Source organism: Capra hircus, chromosome 21 (genome assembly GCF_001704415.2).
Source record: "Capra hircus breed San Clemente chromosome 21, ASM170441v1, whole genome shotgun sequence".
Classification (NCBI taxonomy): Eukaryota; Metazoa; Chordata; class Mammalia; order Artiodactyla; family Bovidae; genus Capra; species Capra hircus.
The window spans coordinates 30,036,406-30,063,949 of NC_030828.1; the positions used below are offsets into that span (position 1 = coordinate 30,036,406).

At 46.9% G+C, this 27,544-nt stretch overlaps 1 protein-coding gene across 1 annotated transcript in view; it reads right to left on the reverse strand.

Annotated features, from left to right (window-relative positions):
* Positions 1 to 26,703, reverse strand: part of TBC1D2B (TBC1 domain family member 2B) — an 89,645-nt gene extending 62,942 nt beyond the window's left edge. Inside the window, exons 1-2 of the mRNA XM_005695084.3 lie at positions 26,347 to 26,703; positions 5,419 to 5,572 (exon numbers count right to left, since the gene is read on the reverse strand). Of these exons, the coding sequence (XP_005695141.3) occupies positions 5,419 to 5,572; positions 26,347 to 26,703 (511 nt within the window). The remainder of the gene's footprint in view (positions 1 to 5,418; positions 5,573 to 26,346) is intronic.

The window sequence follows — 27,544 nt, forward strand, 5'->3', positions numbered from 1 at the left end:
ACCAGGGAAGCCCGTACACATGTATGTGTCCACGTGTGTACGTTGTTGTTCAGTTGCTCAGGCGTGTCCGACTCTTTGTGACCCTATTAACTGCAGCACGCCAGGCTTCCCTGTCCTTCACTATCTCCCGGAGCTTGCTCAAACTCATGTCCATTGAGTCAATGATGCCATCTAAGCATCTCATCCTCTGTCAATCTCTTCTCCTCCTGCCCTCAATCTTTCCTGCATCAGGGTCTTTTCCAATGAGTCAACACTTCACATCCAGTGGCCAAAGTTTTGAAGCTTCAGCTTCAAACTTCAGCATCAGTCCTTCCAATGAATATTCAAGGCTGACTTCCTTTAGGATTAATTAGTTTGATCTCCTTGCTGTCCAAGGAACTCTCAAGAGTCTTCTCCAGCACCACAGTTCAAAAGCATCAGTTCTTTGGTGCTCAGCATCCTTTGACTTCCCTGGTGGTTCAGACGGTAAAGCGTCTGCCTACAACGTGGGAGACCCAGGTTCGATCCCTGGGTCAGGAAGATCCTCTGGAGAAGGAAATGGCGACCCACTCCAGTATTCTTGCCTGGAAAATCCCATGGACAGAGGAGCCTGGTAGACTACAGTCCATGGGGTTGCAAAGAGTCAGACACGACTGAGCGACTAAACTTTCAGCCTCCTTTGTGGTCCAACCTTCACATCCGTACATGACTACTGGAAAAACCATAGCTTTAACTAGAGGGACCTTTTCAGGCAAAGTAATGTCTCTGCTTTAGGTTTGTCATAGCTTTTCTCCAAAGAGCAAGCATCTTCGAATTTTGTGGCTATAGTCACTGTCCACAGTGATTTTGGAGCCCAAGAAAATAAAGTTTCAATTTTTTCCCCATCTATTTGCCATGAAGTGATGGGACTGGATGCCATGATCTGTTTTCTGAATGTTGAGTTTTAAACCAGCTTTTTCACTCTCTTCTCTCACCTTCATCAAGAGGTTCTTTAGTTCCTCTTTGCTTTCTGCCATTGCTGCTGCTGCTAAGTCGCTTCAGTCATGTCCAGCTCTGTCCGACCCCATAGACGGCAGCCCACCAGGCTCCCCCGTCCCTGGGATTCTCCAGGCAAGAACACTGGAGTAGGTTGCCATTTCCTTCTCCAATGCATGAAAGTGAAAAGTGGAAGTGAAGTCGCTCAGTTGTGTCCGACTCTTCGCGATCCCATGGACTGCAGCCCACCAGGCTCCTCCATCCATGGGATTTTCCAGACAAGAGTACTGGAGTGGGGTGCCATTGCCTTAGGGTGGTGTTATCTGCATTTCTGAAGTTATTGATATTTCTCCCAGCAATCTTGATTCTAGCTTGTGATTAATCCAGCCCAGCATTTCGCATGATGTACTCTGCATAAAAGTTAAATAAGTAGGATGACAATATATAGTCTTGATGTACTCCTTTCCCAGTTTTGAACCAGTCCCTTGTTCCATGCCCAGTTCTAACTGTTGCTTCTTGACCTGCATACAGGTTTCTTAGGAGGCAGGTTAGGTGGTCTGATATTCCCATCTCTGTAAGAATTTTCCACAGTTTGTTGTGATCCACACAGTCAAAGGCTTTAGTGTAGTCAATGAAGCAGATGTTTTTTCTGGAATTCTCTTGCTTTTTCTATGATCCACCGGATGTTGGCAATTTGATCGCTGGTTTCTCTGCCTTTTCTAAATCCAGCTTATGTATCTGGAAGTTCATGGTTCACATACTGTTGAAGCCTAGAGCTTGAAGGATTGTGAGCATTACCTTGCTAGCATGTGAAATGAGTGCAACTGTGTGGTAGTATGAAAATTCTTTGGCATTGCCCTTCTTTGAGACTGGAATATAATGTATATCTTAACACTTAACAATTCAGTTTCCCACCTGATCCACATAAGAGAACTATGGGGGGTGGGGACAGGTGGGGGACAAGGCTATCATGAGTATTCCTCCCAATCCCATCCAGCCAACTGCCTGGGCCTGGGGCCTGGACAGCACCCTCTGCCCTCTTGCTCCCAGAAAGCTGATCCCACCTTTAATCCTCCAATTCTCTCACTACACAATCTCCAACTCTGCACACTTTTTTCCATCTTTTCTGTTGCTACCCACTACTGTGATTTCTAGGCTGGACCAGCCTTCCAACTGGTCTCCCTTCCTCTCCTCTTGCCGAGGAATCCATTCTTTCCCTCTTAACCATGGTTAATCACCTCGAATGCACATCCAACCCAATCACTGGCCATGCTGTTGCTTATCTTACAAGCCCCTCCAGGTTTGGTCCCTGATCATCCATCCAGCTTTCTCTTTGTCACTCCTCCCCACCCTCTCTACATGTGCATCAGGCCCTGATCTCCAAGGTCTCCAGGCCTTTCCACTCCCTGCTTCACAAGGCTGGCCCTTACCTGACTTCAGGACTCAGTTCAGTCATCTCCTAGTCCAGGAAGCCTTCGCAGACACCACCAACATCCTACCCTCCAAAACGCAAGTGTAGGTAAGCTTCCTGCGCCCACCTCTGGCCCCTATGCTTACCAGACTGCATTGTGCAGGCCTCTTTACCTGTCTGGGTCCCTCACTAGACCACATACTCTTCAAGAACATGGCCCACAACTTATCTGTCTTTACATCCCAGGCAGTGGCACAATGCCTACAGTTGATGAAACTAAGGCTCAAAGAGAGGGGGACGCTCAAGACATTACAGGAGGGGTCAGAGAAAAACTTCCTCTTAAAGGGCCAGATAGTAGTAGATATTTTAGACTGGTGAGCCAAATGGCCTTGTGACAACTATTCAATTCTATTTGTGGTGTGCAAAAGCAGCCACAGCCAATACAAAATAAATGAGTGGTGCTTTGTTCCAATAAAACTTCATTTCCACAGACTGCAGTCTGCTACTCTTTACTAGAAAGAAAAGGACTCACACTCAAGAGTCTGACAAACAGTAAACATCAGAGATAAGCCTCAAACCCAGGCCCACAGGGATTCCTCCACTAGACAGAGCTGCCTGTCCAGGAAACATGAATTTCGTGTATCTTCCCCCATGTTGACTTTAGGTGCTAGGCAAGTACTGATGGGTGACAATATTAGCAACAAATGAAGACGTTACCAAAAATTGGGTATCATGGAGAAGACAGTAGGAAAAGTTTCATTTTTTTAATGCAAATCAGAGTAATAAAAACATGTCTTCAATCTTAGCTAGAGTTAGCATGATTTAGGCTGAGCAGATGACTACTAGCACGGCTTCCAAAACATCACAGGGCACCATGATATACCTTAACACATTTTATCTTTTAACCAATTTTATCTAAAATGATGATTAAAATGGGGGAACGGGTAAAATCTAGCCTTTTCTTCTCGACTTCCTCTTTTAGCCTTCCTGTCTTCCTGAATAACTACAGTCTTACAAATCACCTGGTCATCCAAAGTTTAACTATTTATTCTCAGAAGTTATCTACAAAATTGGCAGAAGTTCAAAATTAGTCATTTCTACACATAAAATCTTCAGAGGCATCCCACTGCTCTTAGGAGAGTCCAGAAGCCCAAGCCCACAGTCCAGCCCTCCCTACCCTGGCCCTGGATGTGCCCCCCAGCTTGGCTCCCTGCCCACTGCCTTCCTCCTCGAGCCTCACCTCCTTCTAGTCCTGGAGGGCACTGCGCTGCTCTTACCTGATCATCCTCAGGTCTCAGAGAGGGTCCCCACCCACCCTAAAGCTGTGCTTAAGCCATTCATGACCCTTGGTACCCTGTTCCTTCCCTCTCACGTGATCTCACTTTTTCTTCCCTCTGCTGGACTAGAAACTCTGTGAGGGGGATCCAGGCCTGTCATGGGCATTTGCTTCTTGAATGAGTAAACACCAGAGGATGCCAACTCTAAATTCTCACACTACAGTCCCCAAACCAAATGCAGAGAGCCAAGGGGGGCTGCAGGTGTTTTCTCCAGCTCCCCGGCCTCAGCACCTTGGCTTAAAAGAAGGAAGGTTGTATTATGAAGGGATTGCAGGGCTACGTGCCATTCCTGTGGCTCTCCTCTCGGTCTAATGCCTGAGTCTCCCTTAGATGGAAACATTGGTGTCCTCAGAAGAAAGGAACCAAGGCAAAGCCAGGCTCGCCTGTGCCAAACACCACTGCCTTGAATACTGCTGGCTTCCCGGCAGGGTTTCCAAACATTCCCAGTGACTGATCCTGAGCTATGGAGATTCTTTTGATCCAAAGCTCTATAATAGTAGCTTTTTAAAAAACTCAGTCATCAATGAGCAGACGTGTGAGCTTAAACATAGAGGGGCTTTGGCTTGAAAAGGAAGGCATCCCTTCAGCTCCTGCTACTGTTGGTGTTAAGTCATCCATGAAAATGACCTAAGAACTCTCGCTGCATAGCATTTTAACAGGTGTGAAGTGTACAGTAATTTCTCGCTGACCAGAGGGTTAACCTGCTGATTGGTTAAAAATGAGGCAGGCAAGTAAAACAGGAATTTGGAGGAAAAATAATTTTAAAAGTCCAAGAAGCCTTTCATTTCTAAAACTAGTCAGTTGCACACATTGCCAGGTCACCGGTAATTCTCCTGAGGGAATGTCTCGAAGGTGTTAAAAAGTTCACGCCATACCTCTTTACAGGCCTGAGAACCACCCATACCAGCTAAATTCCAAAGTGCACTCCTTAAGAATTGCTGGTGTGATTGCCTGGCCTCCTCACACCTTACTTCAGGGCCCCGGGGCCGGCTATTTCTGGGCCTGCTCTGCTCCCTCTATGAAGAGAGAGCCACAGGTACAGCACCACCTATCTGTACTTCCACAGTCCATGCAGGAGCCAGGTTGGACAGTGGGCTTTGAATAACTATCCTCCTACTCTTCTAATATGGTAATCTCAACCAAACAGTTGTGAGAAGATCATGGGGCTTTAATGCTTTTGATATTCAAATATAAAACCATTTTATCTCCACACTGCAACTGGCCAGGGCTTAGCATGAATTGTGAAAATGCCACAGGTCCAAGATAAAACAGAACCAGAGTTTTATCATCTGGTTTAATGTCTTCCCAAGAAGCGTCAGTGAATCACAGTGAGAGCTCTGAGAACATCTTTCCAGCGGGCATACGCATCTGTGCACAGGACTGTGGGTGTTGGTGCTTCACCTTCAGAGGGAGTAGAGAGGAGGCTGGCCCTGGGGTCAGACTGGACTTCAGCACGACAGCTCACTACCCACTGCCCTCAGCAGTACCATCTCTTTAAGGTGCTAGGCACCATCTTTGCCTGACTCCTGAGGTTGTTGCTGGGCTTGAATATAGTCTGTACATGAAAGCAGAGGCCCTCAGTAACTATGGGATGCTGCCCCTTCCTAAGGGATCATCATCATTATTTTCATTCTCAGTTCTTCTGCTAAGTTGACTTAATATATCAAATGTCAATACAAAAAGCACTGACACGGGAGCCCTCCGTCTCTCACCTACCTGTGTTATCTCTGGCCACGAGACCCTGAGAAAAATCTCCAGGAGTCGGGGAGGTCCTGCTGTCCCACTTTACCATGTCAAGGCTGTTGCAATATTCCCATCTCTTCTGCTGAAGTTCTTGTAACCAGTAAGTCATGAGTTGACGATTAGGGGCCTACAAGAGGGAGTGGGAAAAAGTGATATGGTCACCAAAAGCATAAACAGCGTAAAAAAAAAAATTATGTTTTGTGAGGACAGACTGGACACCTTGACACATGGCAGGGAGAGTTAAGAACAACTCAAAGAGGGGCTTCCCTGGGGGCTCAGTGGTAAAGAATCTGCCTGTCAATGCAGGGGGACACACGTTCATCCCTGGTCTGGGAAGATCCCACAAGACTCGGAGCAACTAAGCCCATGCGCCACACTACTCAAGCTCAAATGCCCTAAGCCCATGCTCCACAACAAGAGAAGCCACTGCAATGAAAAGCCTCCAGCAGCAGCTCAAGAAAACCCCCCGCTTGCTGCAATTAGAGCAAAGCCCACACAGCGACGAAGACCCAGCACAGCCAAAAATAAACAAACATACAAAATTATTTTTAAAAAGAACAACTCAAAGAAATGTCAAGATTAGTAACTTTCGTTCACTACAAATGGTCAAGAAAAAAGCAACTTTTACATAAAGAATTGAATCCTAATAATAAGAAATCTTTTTAAATTCTGAAATTACAGAACGATACAATTTACTGTCTTCCTCAAAAGGTTTTTGGAAGGCTTGATATTCCCAGTGCCCTTTCGTTCTGAGCACCTATGAATTCTATGTGAGGAATCACATCTCACATAGGTATGGATGACATCCCTGCCAAATCAAATCTAATAACGGTATTTAAATCCTGTCAGTATCTAAGAAAGTGAGCAAAGGAAACTGCAGACTAAAAACTAGACGGTGGGCTTCCCAGGTGGTCCGGTGGTTAAGAATCCGCATGCCAATACAGGGAACATAGGTTCCACTCCTGAGCCTGAGCTCTAGACCCTGTGTTCCAGCAAGAGAAACCATCTCAGTGAGAAGCCTGCGCACTGCAATGAGAGAGCAGCCCTCCCTCGCCGCAACTAGAGAAAGCCCACACACAGCAATGAAGACCTAGTGCAGCCAAGAATAAACATAATTAAAAAGAAAAAAAACAGATGGCACATCTATGACAACGGCCATATTTTTAAACAGCAGACAATACCAATGGCTGGAAAGGGCACAGAGCAACTAGAACTCTCCTTCCTTGCTGGTGGGGATGTACAATAGAGCAGCTTTCTGGAGAACGGGGTGGCAGTTCCTTATAAACACACACTTACCAAATGGCCTGGCAACCCCACTCCCAGGTGTTCACCCAAGAGGAATACAAAATACATATTCACACAAACCCTGCATGCAAATGCTCAGGGGCTTTGTTCATGATCGCCAAAGACTGAAAACAAGCCAAATGTCCTTTATCCAGTGAACGGATAAACAAACCGGAACGTTCACACCATGGAATACTATTCAGCAGTAAAAAGGAGCAAAGCACTGATTTATACAACATGGATGAACATTACACGCAAATGTGAAAGAAGCCAGCCCCCAAAGGCCACATACTGAATGATCCCGTCTACCTGACATTCTGCTAAAGGCAAAATTATAGGGACAGACGACAAGCCTGTGGTTGCCAGGGCTTGGGAGAAAGGGCTGGCTGACTGCAAAGGGGCAGCACGAGAGGATCTGAGGGGGCTGACCTGCTCTGCATCATGACTGTGGGCGCAGATACCCGACTCTACGCATCTGCCGTCTCGAAGAACTATATACCACAGTGACCTTCACTATGTACATTAAAAAAAAAAAATCAACCAAGATATAGAGGGACCTCAAAATGATGAACCTAGCTATTAACTAACAAACTAGATGTCAAGTGTGGGTCACAGGTCTTCAGGCTGCCCCCACAAAGGAGTCCCAAGGAGAAGGATGCATGGCACAACTATGGTGGCAACCACTGGCATCCAGTAAGGGGTACAGACATCAGACACCATGGTTTTAGAACCTATAAATTCTACCTCAGGGTCAGAGGCAATCTGGACAACTGCTCTGTAGGCCTAAAGCAAGTGACAAGTTAGAGATCAAACCTCTACTGTCCACAAGCAAAGGACGACCTCCAAGTGCTCTGGCTACAACCTGGATTCTTTTTAGTGACACTTCAGGCGTGGCCCTGATAAGGAAAACCACTCAGTACATGATTGCTGGGTATCCTACAGAAAATCCCTCCAACTATCAGCCACGTCATCATTTCATCCATATATTCAACCAACATTTACTCTTAACATCTATCAGGAACCTGGAATCAGGGCTTGTGAGAAAGATAAGAAAAATAAATCAGTGATTTCAAGAGTGTTTTAAGTGCTATGACAGAGGTCAGAGTGGGTAAGGTGAGGCTGGTGTGACTGGAGATGCTGAGGGAAGATAATTAATCAAGCAGAGGAAATGGGACAAGGGTCAGGTACTGCAAGTTTAAGAAAACTGCTACCTATAGATTCAAAAAGTTCCTATTGTTGCCTTGATGTCTTTCTTGTCCAATAAACTCTGAGATGTCTCCACTTCTCTAGCATCAAGCTCAGTGCCAGGCACATTTTTGTTGAATAAATAAGTGAGGAAATGAATGCACAAACAGTCATGACGCGATGCAGGAGCTTGGTCTTAAAGGGGAAGCAGGTGGTGGCCAGAAGGACAAGACAGACAGAAGCAGCTCCAGACAGAGAGAAGAGTGTGTGCAAAGGCCGAGGAGAGAGCACAGAGGGGAGGCTGGCAGGGGCATGGAGGGAGGGGGAGGCTGGGATAAGCAGAGGGTGGGGCCAGGGTTCAGGTAGGGGAGGAGATTGGCTCAGGTCCTGGAGCCCTAAGGCGCAGCTGGAGTCTGACTGGCAATCTGGTTGCAGGGTGGACAGCAGGGGCTCAGCCTGGCTCTGAAGCAAGACAAAGAGAACGCAGCACTCCCAGAGAAGAGGACAGAGTGACTGGAAGAGTAAGGGGCTGGGACAAAGCCCAGTCAGAGCCCAAAGCCCACCCAGTCCCTGCCCCTCCCTCCTTTCACAGAGTCTGTACTGAGCCCCTAGTCTCCCAACCTCCAGCTTAGGGGCAAGTGTGTGTGTTTTGACAGCGTGTGCATGTATGTGTTCTGGTCCTCACACCAGTTCCCCTGCCTGGCCCCCAATCCTGCCCCAGGGAGAAGTCAGATTAAGCACTGACCTCTCTAGCTGTTTCCTGAAAGGCAGGCACCACGAGAAATATACCTGTTATAAGAAAGCTTTTTCCCAGACTTCCCTGATGGCACAGTGAATAGGAATCCACCTGCCGATGCAATAGCCACAGGTTCGGTCTTGCAGAACACCTAAGCCCATGAGCCACAACTACTGACCCTGTGTGCGCCAACTATGGAAGCCGGCGCTCTGCAACGAGAGAGACCACCGCGATGAAAAGCACGCCCACCGCAACTCCTCCTTTCCGCAACTAGAGAAAGCCTGTGCAAAATCAATGAAGACCCAGTGCAGCCCATCAATCACACAATTAATAAAAGTACAAGTTTTTTTAAAGAAAGAAAAGAAAGCTGTTCCCTCTTTAAATCTCTGAGTATTAAATCTGACTGAGGAACAATTAGTAACCTCTTAATCATCTCTTACTAAATTCCTGGAGCAAAACTTTCAGATCACATGCTTTCAATGTCTGGCATATTATTCATGTTACAGAAATCTGGTCAAAAAGGCAAGCAAAATTATCTCAAGACAAAGATTAACTGGGGTTTGTTTCCTTCAAAAAGAGAAAGAAAAAAACCTAGAAATCAGGAAAAGCATCTTGACTTCAATCCCCAAGCAGCTGTGAAAAGGCTGCTGGGGGCACATGGCTCCCAGGCATATGCCGAGATCAAGGAGGCAGAAAAGCCTCCAAAGGTCCTCCCCTCAGGGAGCTGAAACCCAAAGACAGAAGCACACACAGGTTGTAAGACAGGACAAGATTAAAAGTAAAACAGCAAAATCAGCAGAAATCCACAAAGCCTCTGTGTTTCCCCTTGATATCTTTTAAACAGACTGAACTGAGATTTGGCCTAGTTCAGTCCTAATTAAATGCAGAATCACAAACCAGTCTCTTCATTGCTCCAGTCTCAGTGGGTCATGCCAAGTCAGTCTGGATCTGCCCCGCCAACTCAGTAGCCACTAGTCACATACAGCTCATGAGCATGTGAAATATGGCTAGTGCCACGTGATGAAATATAGACATACTGGGTTAAATAAAACATATTAGTTAAAATAATTCCACCTATTTAATGTGGTTATCCAAAAACTTAAAAGTATGTATCTGGCTCACGTCATATTTGTATTGAATGGGTCTGTTCTAGATAATGATGGCAAATACTATTTGGGAGAGCCAAAGCAGGCAGAATATCTGGTGAGATGGGGAACCCAGCAGGTGGGAACGCCCTCGGGATGGCCATGGGCATGGGGCTCCTAACAGTGGGGCAGCCAACGTTCTTCACCTCCCACAGAACTTTATGACTCAAATAACTTTCTTCTTTAAGTACCCCCCATATCTCCAACCACCTCATGCTGTTAATGTCCATGGAGATGCCAACATTATTTGGAGACCTAAAAGAATGAGTCTGGCTGGTCTAGCTGATGGCTCACAGTTTCAGAATCTTCCCTGCCCCCTCCCAGAGGAAGACAAGTAGGACCCTTGAGGGATCTGTCTTCACTCACACAGGGCACCTCGAGTCCATCACCAGAACTCCCTCCACTGAGCTACACCCACCTGGTGACAGATGAGCCGGTCAGTGCTGAGGCTTATCACTACCACCAGCATGACCCAGAGAGGATCAGTCTCTGCCCCACCCTACCCAAATCATCATTTAAAATGCTTTAGTCCCACCTTCTGGAGAACCAGACAGACATTCAACCATGCTGGAAGGAGCAGAAACGAGTCAAAGCTTCACAGCTCAGAACAGAATAAGAGCAGATGCCAGGCAAGCATCCAACTGGCTGCGTGTCACATCTGTTGTCTGAAGGCTCACCAGGGCCACATCCTGAGTCTCCCATAACACTGGTCTCTCCATCTCCTACTCAGTCTGCAAAACCCAATTCAAAACGCAAATAAGGCTTACTGACCCGAGCCTGAATGTTCTCTGCACACTCAGAATGGGGAACTCAGAACACCACTCAGCCCAGGACAACTTCCCACGGCAGTGGCGCCCTCCCTGTGTGTTCGTCATTATTCTAAGTTCCTTGAAGGCAGAGGCAAAGCCTCCTGGCCTCAATATGGTCCAAGATGCCTAGCACAGTGCCTGGAATACAGTTAAACACTCAAATATCTGACTCATTCTCTCCTGCGTTCAGCTACTGCTACTGCCTCAAAACTGCTAAAATTCTAGTTCAAATATGGCACCAATCCCAACATGAGAAATCAAGCCAACCATCTGGAAAAGCCATTCTGGTTGTCCCTACACAGCTGAAGGAATGTCCTGGGGAGCTGGGAGGGCAGACAAGGGACTACATGGGCACAGTCCTCTGAGATGACAGACATCTGCTGCATTTAGGCACCATGACCTGAGATGCCAGTTCAGAGAATGCAAACCAGGCCATGCCTCGTCCAGCTTGAGGTGGAATTCAGCCCTTGACAGCTGGTGAGGAGAACCATGTGATACCCCAGCTGCTCCCACAAGCCTTTGTGCCCAGACCACCAACAGCCCAAAACCCAGAAGTCAACTCTTGGGGAGATGGGCCCCAGACACCTGTCCCTGCCCTTGGACTCCAGGGACTTCCCTCTCTCCAAGCCTAGCTCTCTCCTTGGTGCTCTGAAAAGTCCCACAATGAAGTTAATTCATCTCAAGATATGTTTATTAAGGGTCCACTCTGGCAGGCAAGCACATTACTGGGCACAGGGGCTAGAGCTGCAATCGTGCACATACACAGGAGTCGGGCCTCATCTCCTAGCTGCATTCTCACTCCACCACAAACTGACCCAAGCCCATCTCGATCTCCAGCCCTTTGGTAAAGAACTTCCATCTGCCAAGACTCAGCACATTTTAGAAGCTGTAATAATGCTCATCTCCTTTGATCCAAAACTCCATTTCTAGGAATCTATCTAAAAGAATCCAAAAGAAGAAAACACAACATACATAGAGATGTTTATTCATTCACTTGGCAAATACTTATTAAGAGCCTGACTTAGGCCAATGCAGCAGTCAACACTAGAGGTAGCATATTGGGTGAGACCTGATCAATTCTTGGCTCTTAGACCCTCCCAGTGAGCAAATGGCTTCCTTTACACCTGCAGGAGATAGTCAGAAACATGTTCACAATACAATCATAATGTAAAACGAGGAACTTCCCTGGTGGCCCAGTGGTTAAGACTCCAAACTTCCAGTGCAGAGGGGCGCGAGTTCAATCCCTGGCCAGGGAACTAAGATCCCACATGCCATACAGTGCAGAAAAAATTTTTAAGAATTAAAAAATTTAAAAAAACAACCAAACATAAAATGCACAGGTATATATTTAAGAAATCCTTATGTATCAATAGAAACTTTAAAAAAAATCCAGCCAAAATTCTAAAAAGTTCTTCAAAGCATGGCAAAGAGATTACAAAATTAATCTGAAGTTTAACCTTTAAGAATTCTGCAAAAATAAACAAGGTGTGAGGCTTTGACCTACCAAATGGGTAAGCATATTATAAAGCCACAATAATTAAACCAGTACTCTACTGCCAGAGAATCAAAATACAGGGCTAAGTATATATAAAAATATTTATGCTGCATTTCAAATCAAATCAGTGGGAAAAGTATTAATTATTCAACAAAGGCATTATGACAATTGGCAAAAATTTTGGAAAGAAATAAAAGTATTAAGAATTATGGTCTAGGTTTGAAACCTAGGCCACAACATAAAAGAAAATAAAGTCAACGTTGATTCAAGATTTAAATGCAAACTAGAAACCATTTAAATTAGTAGATGATGCCTTTGTAATCAAAGTTAAGTTTCTGTCTCTTTCTGTATCTTGTTAACAACAGTTGTGTAGATTTCTGCCGAATTTTAAAGCCACACAGGGATGATCTGACTTTTAATCCAGCCATTAGCATATCAGAAATTGACAAGGAAGATCTGTGCAGAGATCTCCTGAAGAGCTCACGCTGAAGCACAACCAGCAGCCACGACGAATGCCGTGTGCCCTGACGCTGTGGATGAGGAAAACCAATGCTCTCTCAGGACTGAGCCCCAAGTCCTCAAAGGGCAGATCTTCAGACTGTAAGCCACACAGCTGCTTCTTGCACAGGCAACTCAAGGGACCTGACTCCAGGCTGAGCAGGAGCAGGGAGGCATTGATTTCCACAGGCTTGATTACTCACCCCAGCAACATGGAAATAATCCCTGTTGTAACATTTCTGTTCTCTAGGAATGTAAACACCTGTCTAAACTCCAACAGAAAGACAGCAGTGAAAGATGTCTGTGTGTCCAAAACACCATGCAAAATTAAAAGACAAAAGACAAAATGAGAAAAAGACCAAACAACCTCCAAGTTGCTGAGCCTAGTATGGAGTTCCATAGCTTTGCAGGAACACCTCACTCTGTTGGCACTTAAAGAGCTCCTTTATGCCTGGGAGTGCCTCCTTAGCTTTAAAAAGCAAAAACAAAACCCAATAACAAACGGTAGCCTTTTATTTCAAATAATAACAATACCCATGTCTGCTGCGGAAAATCTGAAAAATACAGCAAAACAAAGAAAAAATAAAACGTACATAACCACATCACCAGTAATCACCTCAGTCAGCACTTTGGAGTATATCCTTTCAGATACTTTTCTATCCATAAATACACATGGCAATTTTCTTTACAAAAATGGAACAAAATTATATAGACTATTTCATAACGTTTACATGCATATTACTAACAGTATTAGATATTATTAAGGAAATGATTACCATGTGCCAGACATTGTACTAAACAGTTAATATACGCTATCATTTAAAGCTCATAACAAAAAAATTAAGCTCATAACAATCTCACAAGATGGTATCATCCACTTGCCCAAAGTATTACCTACTGGATTCTGGAGCCTGAGTACAAGTCCCAGCTCGGCCATTTGCTGGCTGTAATAGCCAAGCTACTTAATGTGCCTCAGATTTCTCATTGGTAATATGTGAATAACAGGAATCTACTTCATGTTATGCTGTTATGAGGATTAAATGAGTTAATGTGTGTTAAGCTCAGAACAGTGCTTGGCACACACTAACTACTCATTAGGCATCAACTATCCATATTGTCATGATCACTCACGATCTCACAGCCAGTTGGCACAGTCAAAATTCAAACCCGGGTCTGTGTTCCCTACTATTAAGGGGAAGAAGAGGAAGTGCATGTCCAAGACAAAGTCCATTCTCTCAACATTTCGGCAGAAAGCTAGAAGTTCCTCTATGTTCTTTCTCAGATATTGAAATGTTGATGACCTCAACCAACAGCCAAGTTCAGTTTAAAGTGTGTTGGCAGACTTCCCTGGAGGCCTAGTGGTTAAGAGTCCACCTTGGAGTGCAGGTGACACGGGTTCAGTCCCTGGTCTGGGAAGATCCCACACGCCATGGGCCAGCTAAACCCCTGTGTTACAACTGCTGAGCTTGAGCTCTAGATCCTGGTCTGGGAAGATCCCACACGCCATGGGCCAGCTAAACCCCTGTGTTACAACTGCTGAGCTCGAGCTCTAGATCCTGGTCTGGGAAGATCCCACACGCCATGGGCCAGCTAAACCCCTATGTTAAAACTGCTGAGCTTGCGCTCTAGATCCCTTGAGCCGCAACTCCTGAGCCCACTCATCCCAGAGCCTGAGCTCCACAACATAAATCACTGCAGTGAACAGCCTACGCACAGCTTACTGCAGAGCAGCCTGAACTCACTACAACTAGAGAAAGCCTGCACGCAGCAGCAAGGACCCAGTGCAGCCAAAACTAAATAAGTAAATAAACACAAAGCTTTCCAGGTGGCACCGTGGTAAGGAATCTGCCTACCAATGCAGGAGACGCAGATTCGACGCCGGGTTAGGAAGATCCCCTGGAGTAGGAAATGGCAGGATTCTTTTCCAGGATTCTTGCCTGGAAAATTCCATGTACAGCGGAGCCTAGAGGCCTACAGTCCACGGGGTGGCAAAGAGTCAGACATGACTGAGTGAGCACGCACGCACGCACACTAAATAAAAATAGCATGTTGGTTTCCTGGATAAAGACAATTCCCACATCAGAGGCTGGGCTCTCTGACAGTACAGAAGGTCTTCAGGACATCAAAAGAACGGGTGGGGTCAGCACAGTTTCACTGGGATGGAGAGAGCATGACCATCAATCAGCTATAAAGTTCTCCCACTGGATGCTCTGAGCCACAGTTCTGCTCTAAAGACGTTTCTTCTAAAATAGACTGCAGTGAGCGATAGTAAGACTAAACATAAACAAATATGCAGAAGACAGGAACCGTTCTCCAACATAAAAGGATCACAAAGTCTCTAAGTCTGAACGACCCTTTCGTCTGTCTCTCAGATTCTCGCTCCGTCGTTCATCTGGTTCTTCAACCTCGGGCCTCTGCGAGAGTACCCTAACTGGTCTTGCTGTCCTCACTCTCCCTCCCCAAACCCTCTTACACGTAGCCAACAAAGTCATATGTTTGTCCCATGCTTAGAACTCTCCAGTGGCTCCCAAGTGCTGAGCAATGTGGCATGGTCACCTGATCCATGCTGCCCCACACTCCACAGGACTAGAGCCTTTCTCTCCCCACCCAGCAGGCACACAGAAGCCAGTTGAGCTTCAGTGACCCCTCTCCTACTGCACTAAACCCACATGCAAATGCCTACTCGCTCCTCAAGATCTAGTTCACACATCCTATCTAGGAGGCCATCTGATATCTCTCACAGAACCTATCTTGCATACGTGATAATGACACAGCACTCCAGTTACCCACTTAGGTCATGAACTCGGGCTCCTCCCCAAAGGGTCAGGGCCGACTGCATAACCGACAGTCACCATGGAGTCACAAGGAGAATTCAGATGGACTAAGTTTGCTAAGTCATAGAAAGCAACTGAGATTGCATGCACAGTCTGACTCAGTCATATCTTAAAAGGATATGCAATGCCTGTTCATAATGAAGGAATTTTCATTTCTTAAATCTAAAGAAGGGTATCTGGGGTCTCCCTGGCAATCCAGGGGTTAAGCCTCGGCGCTTTAACTGCCATAGCCTGGGTTCAGTCTCTGGTGGGGAAACTAAGATCTGGCAAGCCCCAAGGTGCAGCAAAAAAAAAAAAAAAAACCTGAAAGAAAGAAGGTTATTTTGGATTTCCAAGGTACTTCTTCCATAAGCAATAAAAAGCACAAGAATATCATAAACAGCTTGATAATGCAAAACACATTTCAGATGAAAAAAAAGACTACAATCCCATATCTGATAAATAATTTTAGGTTCCAAATTTTCTTCTGAACATTTCAAAATCATGAGCTTGCAAACAATCTCAAGGGATCTGGCCCACCACCAGTGGGGGAAGGAAAAAAAAAAGTAGTTTTTTTCAAAAACCCCTGGGAAGGTTTTGAAATCTTGTTTCAGCCCAGTGACAGACACTGAGCAGGGAAATAATACTGAATCTCCTGGCTCCTTGGAAAACGAAGTGCAACTATAGGGACCTCCACTCCTCTAGTAACACCCTAAGTTCTTACTGTTTTGTCTTTTTAAACTGCTGTCCCGAACTCGGCATTTTCATATAACTTATTATGCAAAATAATTACATGAATTCTAATCTACAGAACCTAGACCTCCCACCATCACTTTCCCTGAACGGTCTGAGAGGGAGGGAGCAGCTTCTCCCCACGAAGGTGCCCCTCCTCTCTCCCGCATTCTGGGAGGTGGTAGTCTGAGGAGTTTTGCCATTTCTAACTCTCCAGCATCTTCTTTTAAAAAGTAAACACCGTGAGAGAACAGATACTCCTTAAAACCATCCTTAACAGTTTAACGGAGATTAAACTAAGGGCAGGGCACTAGAAGAGTGCCTACACACACACATGCATGTTACAGGGAAAGAGGTCAATAAAGCTAATTGGGCTTGCGAGGGGCCTGGCCTAGATGACAGATTCCACCAAGACATGGGCAAGGGCAAGGCCACTCTCCGGGCCTGTTCTTCCCTGCAGGAAATGCGGGAGCCTGTCAAAACGCTTTCTGTTTCAGACGGAAGGCGAGCATGTGGCCTCTGAGTGGCCACAGGGCTGCATTCCTACAGCTCCCTATCAGCTCTGCCATTGCACAATAAGAGAGTGCCAGGGTTTTATGAGCTCAGGATAAACAAGAACTCCTGTAGCAACAGCAAGCAAACGGGTGGACAGCCCCACGCCACCTCTGCCTGCGATGATTTCCACACACCATGCAACACTGCAACATTCTGGCTTGATGTTTTTTAACTTAAAAGGAGGACACAGGAATGACTGACTTAATATGCAATTTTATGATCTGGGTTTTGGGAAGGGCAGACTCCTAGGCTCCACCCGTTGGAGATTACGGGGAAATGGGAGCCTGGTACCAAAAATCTGCCAGAACTTTCGGTCCATTTACTGCAGTGTTTGGGAAGCATGTTGATTTCTAACAGTCTTTTTAAGATAGAGCTGGTATCTCAGGAAAGTGCCAGATGGTTCTCCTATATCAAACCCCTCTCTAGGTGAAAAGCCGGAGGCTATACAAGTCTCCTTACCAGCTATTTGGTGGTGGTGATCATTAAAATCCCCCTCTCCCAGAAACACCCTAAGGATGGCCTCCGGGAGCTTCCCTCTGAATGAGCCAGGAGGAACCCCGGCACACGGTGGTGTGCCAGCAACTAAGTGATCAGCATGGGTGGACAGAAACGTCAGGGCCACTGGGAAGAAGGAGTCACAGGCCCCAAACCATTACTCTGGAGCAAAGAAACTCAGAATGCAAAGAAGGTGGGCAGATATAAACCACAGAGTGTCAACCTAAGGATAAAGGGCTCACACTTCACTGGTCTCCACCCACGCAGTTTAGTTATTTCTAGTCCACTTAGAAAACCGTCCTCTCACAGGGCCAGTCTTTACTTCATGGTCAAAGAGAACATTCATTCATGATCTAGAAAAGAGCAGTGTTTCTCAAAGAGAGGACCAGAGGTCTGCAGCAGAAGGGGCAGGACAGTGGATAAGGAAGCAGATTCCTGAGGTCCACCCTGGCCAACCAACTAAACCGGAATCTTTAGGGGGGAACACTCGCCACTTGCAATTAGCAGGATCCCAGGAGGCTCCTTCCCCACACTAAATTTGAGAACCACAGTTCTCCAGGAGATGTCCTTTAAAGGACAGAAAGCAAAGAGAGCCTTATCAGCAGGTTACCTCCGGGACAGTAAATGTAAGAGAGCTGTAAACTGTGAAGCTTAAAAAACTGGTTCACTTCTGAGGCCAGAGGGCATGGCTTACAGAGCAGCAAGAGAAAAAAACACACCAAGGGTTAGTTTTCCTCTGCACAGAGGAAAGGCGCCAAAGAGAAGGCTCCTGAACAGGAATGTGTAAGTCTAGTCCCTGCCAGGGAAACACCACTAATGTCTATTATCAACCCCCACTGGAAGTTTATCATCTGTACTGTCAATTTCCAGTCTCCATGGGACTGAACATCTTACCTCTGCACCACAGTACTTAAGAGGGAAATGTGTAATTTTACAATCTGTGTCCAACAACTAAAAACAGAAGAAGCCCAATTTCCTACTAAGGGAGTAAGATGGAAATATGAAGCAAATAGCATAAAACCACTGGGTTTAAAATAGCTAAATATCACTCAGGTGTGTGTGTGTGGAGGGGGCTGGTTAGTGCCAGGGCTGCGGCTAAGTAGCTATGGGACTCAGTTTCTTACTCTGTCATACAAGGAGCAAGACAGGCTGATCTGAGGGTCTCGTCTGTACTGATTCAGGGATAATGACCCTTGGAACAAAAGCACTGACGACCTCCTTCACCTCACAGAGTGACTTGATGACAATGCTCTAATGACACCCAGGGCTGGACAGAACAAGCTCCCCGAGGCCAGGGGCAACACCTGATTCCCACTGGACGCCCATCAGGGCCTTGCCCAACCAAGGTTGTTAGGTGAATGGTCAGTGGCTGCATCAGCTTTCCAAATGCAGGCCCCTTCTCTGCAAGCACAGTCTCCCCTGGACATCACAGAGCTGGAAAGGGAAATGAAAACTGGGCTCACTGCCTAGAGATAACTCCTATAATCCAGGATCAACACCTCTGATAGCACTGGACTGTCCGCCTCCAGTCTACCTCTAGGCCTGCCATCTGACACCCCGACAAGGTCTCGCCTGAGGGCAGACTGCTCAAGGAACATCTGCTCTTTCCAGGAGGGCTGAACTTGGAAAGGGCCAGTTGTTGTTTAGTCCCTAAATTGTGTCCAATTCTTTCATAACCCCACAGACTGCAGCCTGCCAGGCTTCTCTGCCCATGGGATTTCCCAGGCAAGAATACTGCAGTGGGTTGCCATTCTCTTCTCCAGGGGATCTTCCCAACCCAGGGATCGAACCCGCCATCTCCCACATTGGGAGGCAGATTCTTTACCACTGAGCAGGGAAGGAGGCCATAGGATCTCAGCTCCTGACTGTCCCCTTCTCCTCCAGATTCCAGTTCTCCCACATAATCAATCAAAAAAAAAGTTAAGCAATGGCCTGGCATACAAACTCATGAAAAGATGCTGAGTCCCATTCAACTGGGAACACTTCTCGCTCACCCAAAATGAACCAAATCTTTGAACAGCTATACAATTACACCAAAACCTAGCCAACTACTCAGCCCAATTCTCCAGGGATCATCTCGGTGTTCAGTCATACAGACCTCCCTAATTCGGCAATGCCCACAGAAATTATGGTATGAACCACAGATTTCTGGACCCGGGTGATATTCAAATCTGTACTTTACCTTCAGGCTTCCCTGCCCCCTTCTTCCAGACCTCCCTCAGAATCAAAAAACTTGCAGACACTTGATGTTTACTCCCAGCGATGAATACTACAAACAAATATGGTTTCTCTCCAAAGTTTTTTTTCAAAGCTATCAGGTGCTAATCTATTTTTAAAGTCTCAGCACTGTAGTTTCTTAAATGGAAAATTTTCACTGCTCTGTCTGCAGAAAAAGCACGATGCTTATGACATGGTGGATGCTCAAAAATATTTTCTAAAGGGAGATATGGACATTGCAAACCTCCTTCTGACCATGCAACATGAGCACACCACACCCCCACCCCAAAAGGAAATAAGAGTCTGAAGTGTTCTTTCAATTCAACCAATATACACAGGGCATCTAATCCGTGGCTGACACTCCGCTAAGTATTAAGGCTGATGTGGTGAACCAAGAAGTATAAGTTCCCAGTAAACCTACACTCTAGCAGGACATAGCATCAGATGCTCAAAAACCAAAACAGGAGAAGACCCATTTTAGGGAGGAATGCCATCCTGAATCTGTCCATTCGGGGTTTCCTATGCTGCTTGGTGAGCTATTATTTACTGGGTGATCATGAAACCCACAGCCTCTCCAGAGACTGCCTTAGCCTCCTGAATCTCGAGGCTTCCTTTGCACATACAACTGCCCATCGTGTTCACTTCACCAAATTCTCTAAGTACAATATTTAGCAGAACATTAGTCAGAAGCATCACTACTTCCTAATTCACCATACTGTATTCACTCTAAAGTGAGCAAAATCCTCTGAGGACTGGGCCTGCCAGGATGTAGGTAAACACCCACTCAAAGGTCATCAAGACCCTACTACAGCAACCTCCAATCTTGTGGCACCAGGGACCAGATTCTTTGGTGGAAGACAACTTTTCCCTGGACTGGGGTGGCGGCGGGGGTGTGGATGGTTCAGGCAGTAATGCGAGTGATGGGAAGCGGTGGGAAGCAGCAGATGCAGTTTCACTCACCCGCTGCTCACCTCCTCTGTGCGGCCTGCTTCCTAAGAGGCTGCAGACCAGTACTGGGTCACAGACCGGGGGCTGGGGACACCTGCCCTACTATATAAATCTCTAAAAGAACTGAAAATTCCTAGTCAAAACCCCTTGCGCTCCCACAACTGGAGAGTCATTTCTACAATCATAGGGTTCTTTTCTTTCTTTGCACAGAGGGTTATTATCTATATTTTGTTCTATGGGAAGGCTCATGGGTGGAGGCAGCTGAACAAGGAGACTGTCCACCCCTCAGAAGCCTCAGTGAGATGGGAGCGCTGGTGCTCACCATCTCTCAACCTGAATGCACATGGCCCCTCCCTCCATTTCTCAAGCAACAGTTCCCTCCATAGGGGAAGGAAACTGGCAACATGCATGCCTGTAAGCTGGAGAAGGCGATGGCACCCCACTCCAGTACTCTTGCCTGGAAAATCCCATGGACGGAGGAGCCTGGTGGGCTGCAGTCTATGGGGTCGCAAAGAGTCAGACACGACTGAGCGACTTCACTTTCACTTTTCACTTTCATGCATTGGAGAAGGAAATGGCAACCACCCCAGTGTTCTTGCCTGGAGAATCCCAGGGACAGCAGAGCCTGGTAGGCAGCCGTCTATGGGGTCGCACAGAGTCGGACACGACTGAAGCGACTTGGCAGCAGCAGCATGCCTGTGAGCAGAGCAAGTGGGACAGGAGAGAAGGTAAGGAAGGCGGCCGTGAGGAATGCCGCAGGAAAGGCAGCCCAGCGCAGCCAGGCAGCCCTGAGCCAGCAGCCCCAGCTCATTTCTGAACCTGAATGTTGCTTGAGAGGCAACGACTACCAGATCTTCAACTTTGCATTTATCTTCTTTAAAACCTGTCAGCTGGTGGGTAACATATTAATATTTCACTCTTAATACATAAGACATCTTCCAACATAATTAGATGAAAATACAGGACATGATCCAACCATCAGTTTTGGAGGAAAAAAAAAGAAAAACATAACTATTTGTCAAGCCCTGCTGAAAAGTCTTTGCGTATTCCTACAGTGAGGGCCACAAGGCCCTCCCCTCCACCCAGCTGCCACTGGGCATTCCTTGAATCCCCTACACACTCAGACGCGCCTGAGGGTCTCTGCTCCTGCCATTCCTCTCCCTAGAACACTCCACTGCTCTCTCCACTCCTCCAGTTAACATCAATGTGCCTTTTGTACCTCAGCTCAAAAGTCACTTCCTCAAGAAGTCTTCCCTCCTCCCTTCAAACTAGATCCAGAGCCCCTGTTACACAGGCATCCCGTCTCTTTCCTTTTAAACTTCACAGAACTGGTTGGTGTTGCTTTAATTAAAGCCTGTCTCTGGGCTACCCAGAAAACTCTTCAAGGACAGGAACTATGCACACCTTGTCCAATCTATACCTGCAGCGCCTAAGCATAGAGTGTGAGAGTGAGTGAACAAATGGAGGAGAAGCGCCCGGCCAGGCCTTCCTAACACACCAGTGTCACTGAACTGTGGCTGAGGATCATTTCTAGCCTAATGCCTGTCTTTACACAGCTATAAGCCAAGAACGGTTTTTACATTTTCAAATAATAAAAAAAAAATCAAAAGAACTGCATTTTATGATGTGAAAATTACATGACATGCGTATCTCCTGGTCCGTAAACAAAAACGATGGGAACACATCTACACTCATTCTACAGTTGTTTCTGCACTAGAACATCAGAGCAGAGTAGTCCCAGAGTTGGCACTGATGCAAGACCTCAAATATTTACCACGTAATCACTCACTCACTGCCACAACAATGCCCTCAGAGTCTAAGCTACAGGCATGAAATACGAGAGATGTGAAAATTAAGGACTGATGGTAATCCCCCTTCTGGATCCCTGATGCCCGTCATATTCACTGAGCATTCCCTGAATGGCAGCCACCTCCATGACACGTGGTGAGACTGTCATTTGAGATATTTGAGAATTCCGGCTGATCACTTCTAAAGGGTTGGAGCTCACATCAAAACCAAGGCTTACTGGGTAACCACCTTCTACTCATTCATTCAATAAATGTCTACCTGGGCACCTACTTTGTGCAGGCGCTGTTCTGGGAGGTGAGGATACAAACAGCGGCCCTTGGGGGTCCTCCTAGGCAGGAAATAGTGGGGCAACTACACTACAGTGAGGCAGTGGGAGCCAGAAAGACTGTGATTCCATACCCACGAAACTGTACCTACTTTTAAGGAACATACTCGCTGGGAAGCCACCACAAACCCATAAAAAGTTATGTCTTAATAAAAGATTTAACTAACACTTCAAGACCCCTGAGCAGATGCCCCAGGGACAAACAGCTTAGCAGAACCATTTCGCCAAGAACGCCGGTACACCCCATCTATTTTGTACTGCACACACTATGATTACCGAGCTAACAAATGTTTGTCATTAAACTGAGAGCAGTTTCAACACCAGAGAATGTGCGTCCTTCCCACAAAAGTGGGTTAAGAATAGGCATGCATGATTGCTCGGTTACGTGTGGCTCAAAAACCAACACACATGTCCATTTGCGCACCACATGCCTTCAAGAAACAGAGCAGAGGGAGTGGGGTGAATCTGCTGACAGTCTGATGATGCTCCTCACTCTGGGAACTGCAGAAATCTGGCAGGGCAGGGTCATTCAAGCTTTCCTCCCCGTCAGTCACATGCTCTCCTTCTCTATGGGACAGCTCACTCCAGGACTGACTCCTGTGTCTCAGATCCCAGCAAAGCTCAGTGAGTAGCCTCTAGCACCTCTACACACACACACACAGCACCACAAGAAGCATCAGTTTCTATCTGACTGTTGTAGCAGTTTCCAAATGTCGAGTAACAAGTACCATACATCCTGGTAAAGAATCAGTAGATACAGTGTTGCTGGTGCTTTCATTCTGTATGAAAAGGACAGAAATTTAATGCATTACAAGAAAAACCATGACATCTAATCCCAAGCCATAGAAGTTTAAAAGAAAAAAAAAAGGGAAGACTTGTCAAAACATATAAGAGAATTAGATACCTGGCATTTTGGACACTCACTGTTTCTAGAGTCTACTATCTAAGAAGGTCTCAAGTCTATCTTCATGATCTCAGACAAATCACATTCCCTCTCTGGCCTCCATTCCCTCATCAGTAAAATAAGGCACGGACCACATCTCTGAGTTTAGGAACAGAAAAGTTTACTAAGAAATTCCAATATCAGCTTTCATTAAGACTCAAGCAGTAAAACATTTTGGAAAAGTTCAACAAAACCACAGCTCTTCCAGAGTAGGCAGAAAGTCACTTTAAAATAAGAACCATATGATAATACAATAAGCAAACTGATTTTTTTTTCTTTTTAACCCATCGAAAGAAATGGTATCTATAAAATTATATACAATAGCTAAACCTTGAGTAGAGATTAATCCTCACTAACCTACAACCCCCTTAGAAATCAAGGTCTGCGCTACAGCTGAGCAGCCCTAAACCGAAGCGTTAAAGTTTATGGGAATCAGTTCTTGGACGTGAAAGGTGAAAAGGAAGATAAATTGCTAGTTTCCACTTTTACCACCATAAAATTTTTACTCCCAGCTCAGAAGGAATCACCATACCCTAAAATTCATCTTTCTTAAGACACACTCCTTACTCTGAAACCCTGCATTCTGACTGCTCTCTTCTTTTGAAGAGCCTAGCCTGTGTTTCCATTTCCACTGTTTTTACAAAGCAGACCCTTGGCCTCAGGCATGCTCTCTTATTCTATGACTAATTCAGCTTTACATACCAAAATGTTCCATAGTCAGTAACCCACGTGAAGATCCACTTCATTTAAAAAAAAGAGAGAGAGAGAGAGAGAAATATTCTGAACATAGAAAAAGATAAATAGAATAATAAAACACACACCACCTGGTGCTAGAAATAAAACATTATGAAGACAGTGGATGCCCCCAGGCACCCATTTCCACTCACATTCCCCTCTCTTCCCAAGTGGGAACCACCATCCTGAATGCAGGGCTCATCACCCCAACAGAGCTCTCCCATTCCCACACAGCATATGCATCCACATGATCTCAATTTTTGCGTGAATCATACCTCTGTATGCAATCTGTAACTGTGTTTCCTTTCTCAATTTTATGTTTAGGGGAGTCATCCACGTTGACACTTACCCCTCTCATTCCTCTATGTTCGCTGCTGCGTAATATTCCATTACACAAACATACTACATAACGGCCCAAAATACTACTTCTTGTTTCTTATGGATGCCATGTACTGCCTACTCTGTGCCAGCCATTTTCCAGAATTCTCAAAAGTAACCAGTGAGGACAGTAAGATTCCCAGTAGGCTGAAGAAGAAACTGGGACAGAGAGGTTGTATAATTTGCTCAACGCCTGTGAGCGGCAAATTCAAGCCATAAGTTTAAGTCCACCCAACTCTAAAGCCACACTCTTGATACTGCATTTTGTAGCCCCACTTCTGTGGATATCTCCACCATTCAAAAAACTGTAATGAAAATATCTGATAGAGGGCTCCAAAGTCATCTGAGAAAATCTGAAACAGGATGCTCTATTTTCTGTTTTAACAAACAATTCTACAGGAAATTCAGCTGTACAAAGGGACAGTCCATGATAGTGAGGACGCGTCTTTTTTTGGCAAAAAGTCCCTGTGTACTTGCTAGGGTCACTCCGAAGTTTACACAAATGCTTCTAAGTAAACCCCAGTTGAACTACAACTCTGCTTGGCTTCCTTTGGAGAACCAGGCTGTCTGCACCCACTTCAAGAAGGGATGGAGGAATCTAAAAGGACACAAGAACACAAGTAATCAGACTCTGCTTGCAACAGCAAGAACTGAGTTGACAAAACTCTGAAAAACGACCTCAGGGAGCAGCTCCAATTGCTGCTGGCTTCGGAGATCCCAGGAACAGCCCTGTGCTTACAAGGCCAAGGGCGCTAGGCTCAGCCCACTCTGCTCTCTACTTGGCCAGCTTTGCAGAGAGTTTTCATACAACCCAGCCCAGCCCTGCTGCTCTGGAGAAACCCAGCTTATAATACGGAAGAGAAGAAAGAGAGAGGAGTGAGGGTGAAGGCTCACAGGAACCAGGCAAGGAGGGAGGCTGGGAGAGAGATCAGACTCCAGGCCAAGGCCCAGACACTCAGGTGCTGGAAGCAGGAGGGCCCCTAGGAGATGATGGGAGCCCCTCAAGAACGAGGCGGGAGGACGGGCTTCTGAGCACCAGGGTGACTCCTGATGCAAGTTCCACACTTCAACACAGGAAGCTTCAAATGGGCAAGGCAGGACTGGTTGAAGGAACCCTTTCCCTCCTCTCCCAGCCAAAGCAGGGAGCAAGCAAACAAGCTCTGCTACTGACTGACTGTGTGAACTTAGCAGCAGTGTCCCTGCCCACTCTGGAGGGGACTGCAGTAGATTCTCTCTAAAAGCCCCGCCATCTCTGACTCTTTCTGTCTATAATCTTGGATGCCATCACATTTACCAATGGTTAGCCTATATTTCATGTAAAATCCCAACTCCCCCAAGAAGTAGATACTACTACTATCCCCATTTTACAGATGAGGCAGCTGAAGAGAGTAATAATTTAGTCAAGGGCAGGAAGCCTACAGTCATGGTGCCTAGGAGGGTTACACAGGACATCCACAGGAGAGAGGTGAGGGGAGGGGAGGTGGACAGAAAAGGACCCGAGGGAGGACGCAGAGGGTGATAACGGGTCAAAGGGCTGAGGAGCGCCCAGCCATTCTGGTCTAAACTCAGGTGAAGAGCTTGAGATGGGGACACGAGGACAGAGTCTGAGAAAGAAACGGGGAAAGGCTGGCAGACGGGCTTTAGAAAAGGGAGGGTGGACGGAGAAAGTCAGATGGGCAGAGGAGCTAGGCTAAGCTGGGTGCCAGGGGCAGCCCCAAGGCTAAGCAGGGGGAACCGAAGAAGGGCGTGTGCGCGCGCCCCCAGGAGGCAGGTGCTGGGCGGCAGGGGCGCGGTCCCACCTTGAGCACCGTGACGGCTCCCGCGCTGTGCACCTGGAAGTGCGCGGGCGGCTCCGCGCCGGGCTCGGCCGCCTCGTCGGGGCCCGAGTAGCTGAAGCAGGCGTCTGCGATGTCCAGGTGGCCGAGGGGCAGCGCGTCCTGCGGGCTCTTGAAGTAGTAGAGGTAGCAGCGGCGCGCGTCGAACACGAACCAGCGGTTGCGGTAGCCGCGCAGCGGGCCCTTACCGGACAGCTTCTGCAGGTAGCCGCACAGCCGCGCCGGCTCCCGCCCCGGCCCGGTCCCAGGCTCCGCCGCGGCCCCCGGGGCCGCGCCCTCGCCACCGCTGCCCTCCTCCCCGCGGGCCGCGGGCCCCGGCATTGCCAGCCAGCGCGCCAACCGCCGGCGCCCGGGCCCCCAGCGCCTCGGCGCCACCGCCGCCGCCGCTGCCGCGCCCCCTCCCCTGAGCCCCGCCGCTCCGCACGGCTTGCGGGCGCGCAAAGCAGCCTGGGACTTGTAGTCCCACCCCCGCCCGCCTCCAGGAACGCCCGCTTCGACCCGGGGCTCTCCCGCAGGCACCCCAGAGGCAGGTCAGGTAGCATCACCGCCTGCCCTCTGTGCCTTCGTGTAACCTGGGCTCAAAACCCCACGTTGCCAAGCGGAAACATTGTTCCGTTTCTTTACGGGAGTGTGAACTTGCGGTTCTCAAACATCCATCAGTGTCCCCTTGAAATTGTACATTTCTCTCTATATAAATTATAACCTCAGTGCAAAACTTTGTTTTAAAATTTCTGCCCTGCCAGATTCATAGGCTAGTATTGCACACCCGAGAGAGCTTATTGCTTGGCGCCCGAGTGGGTTCTCAGTAAATGTTTATAGAATTTGTGAATGAAAGCCAAAACTTTTCCCACCTCTCCAGACCTCAGTGGGTTCATGTTCTGAATTCAACAAATATGTACTGAGACCCTTCTATATGCCAAGTGCAGTTCCAGACGCTGGAGGACAAGAGAGTGAACAAGCTGCAAAATCATTCCCCTGCCCTCATGGAGATAATAGTCTAGCAAGGGAGAGAGAGGATACCCACATAAAAAGGCAGATAAAAGTATACTGTGTGATGTAACTTAAAAAGGATTACCACTTAAATAGCCCTTATTGTTACCAGTGTTTTATATATTAGCTCATTTGAACTTTCACAATAACTTCAAGAGGCAAGTGCCTCTGT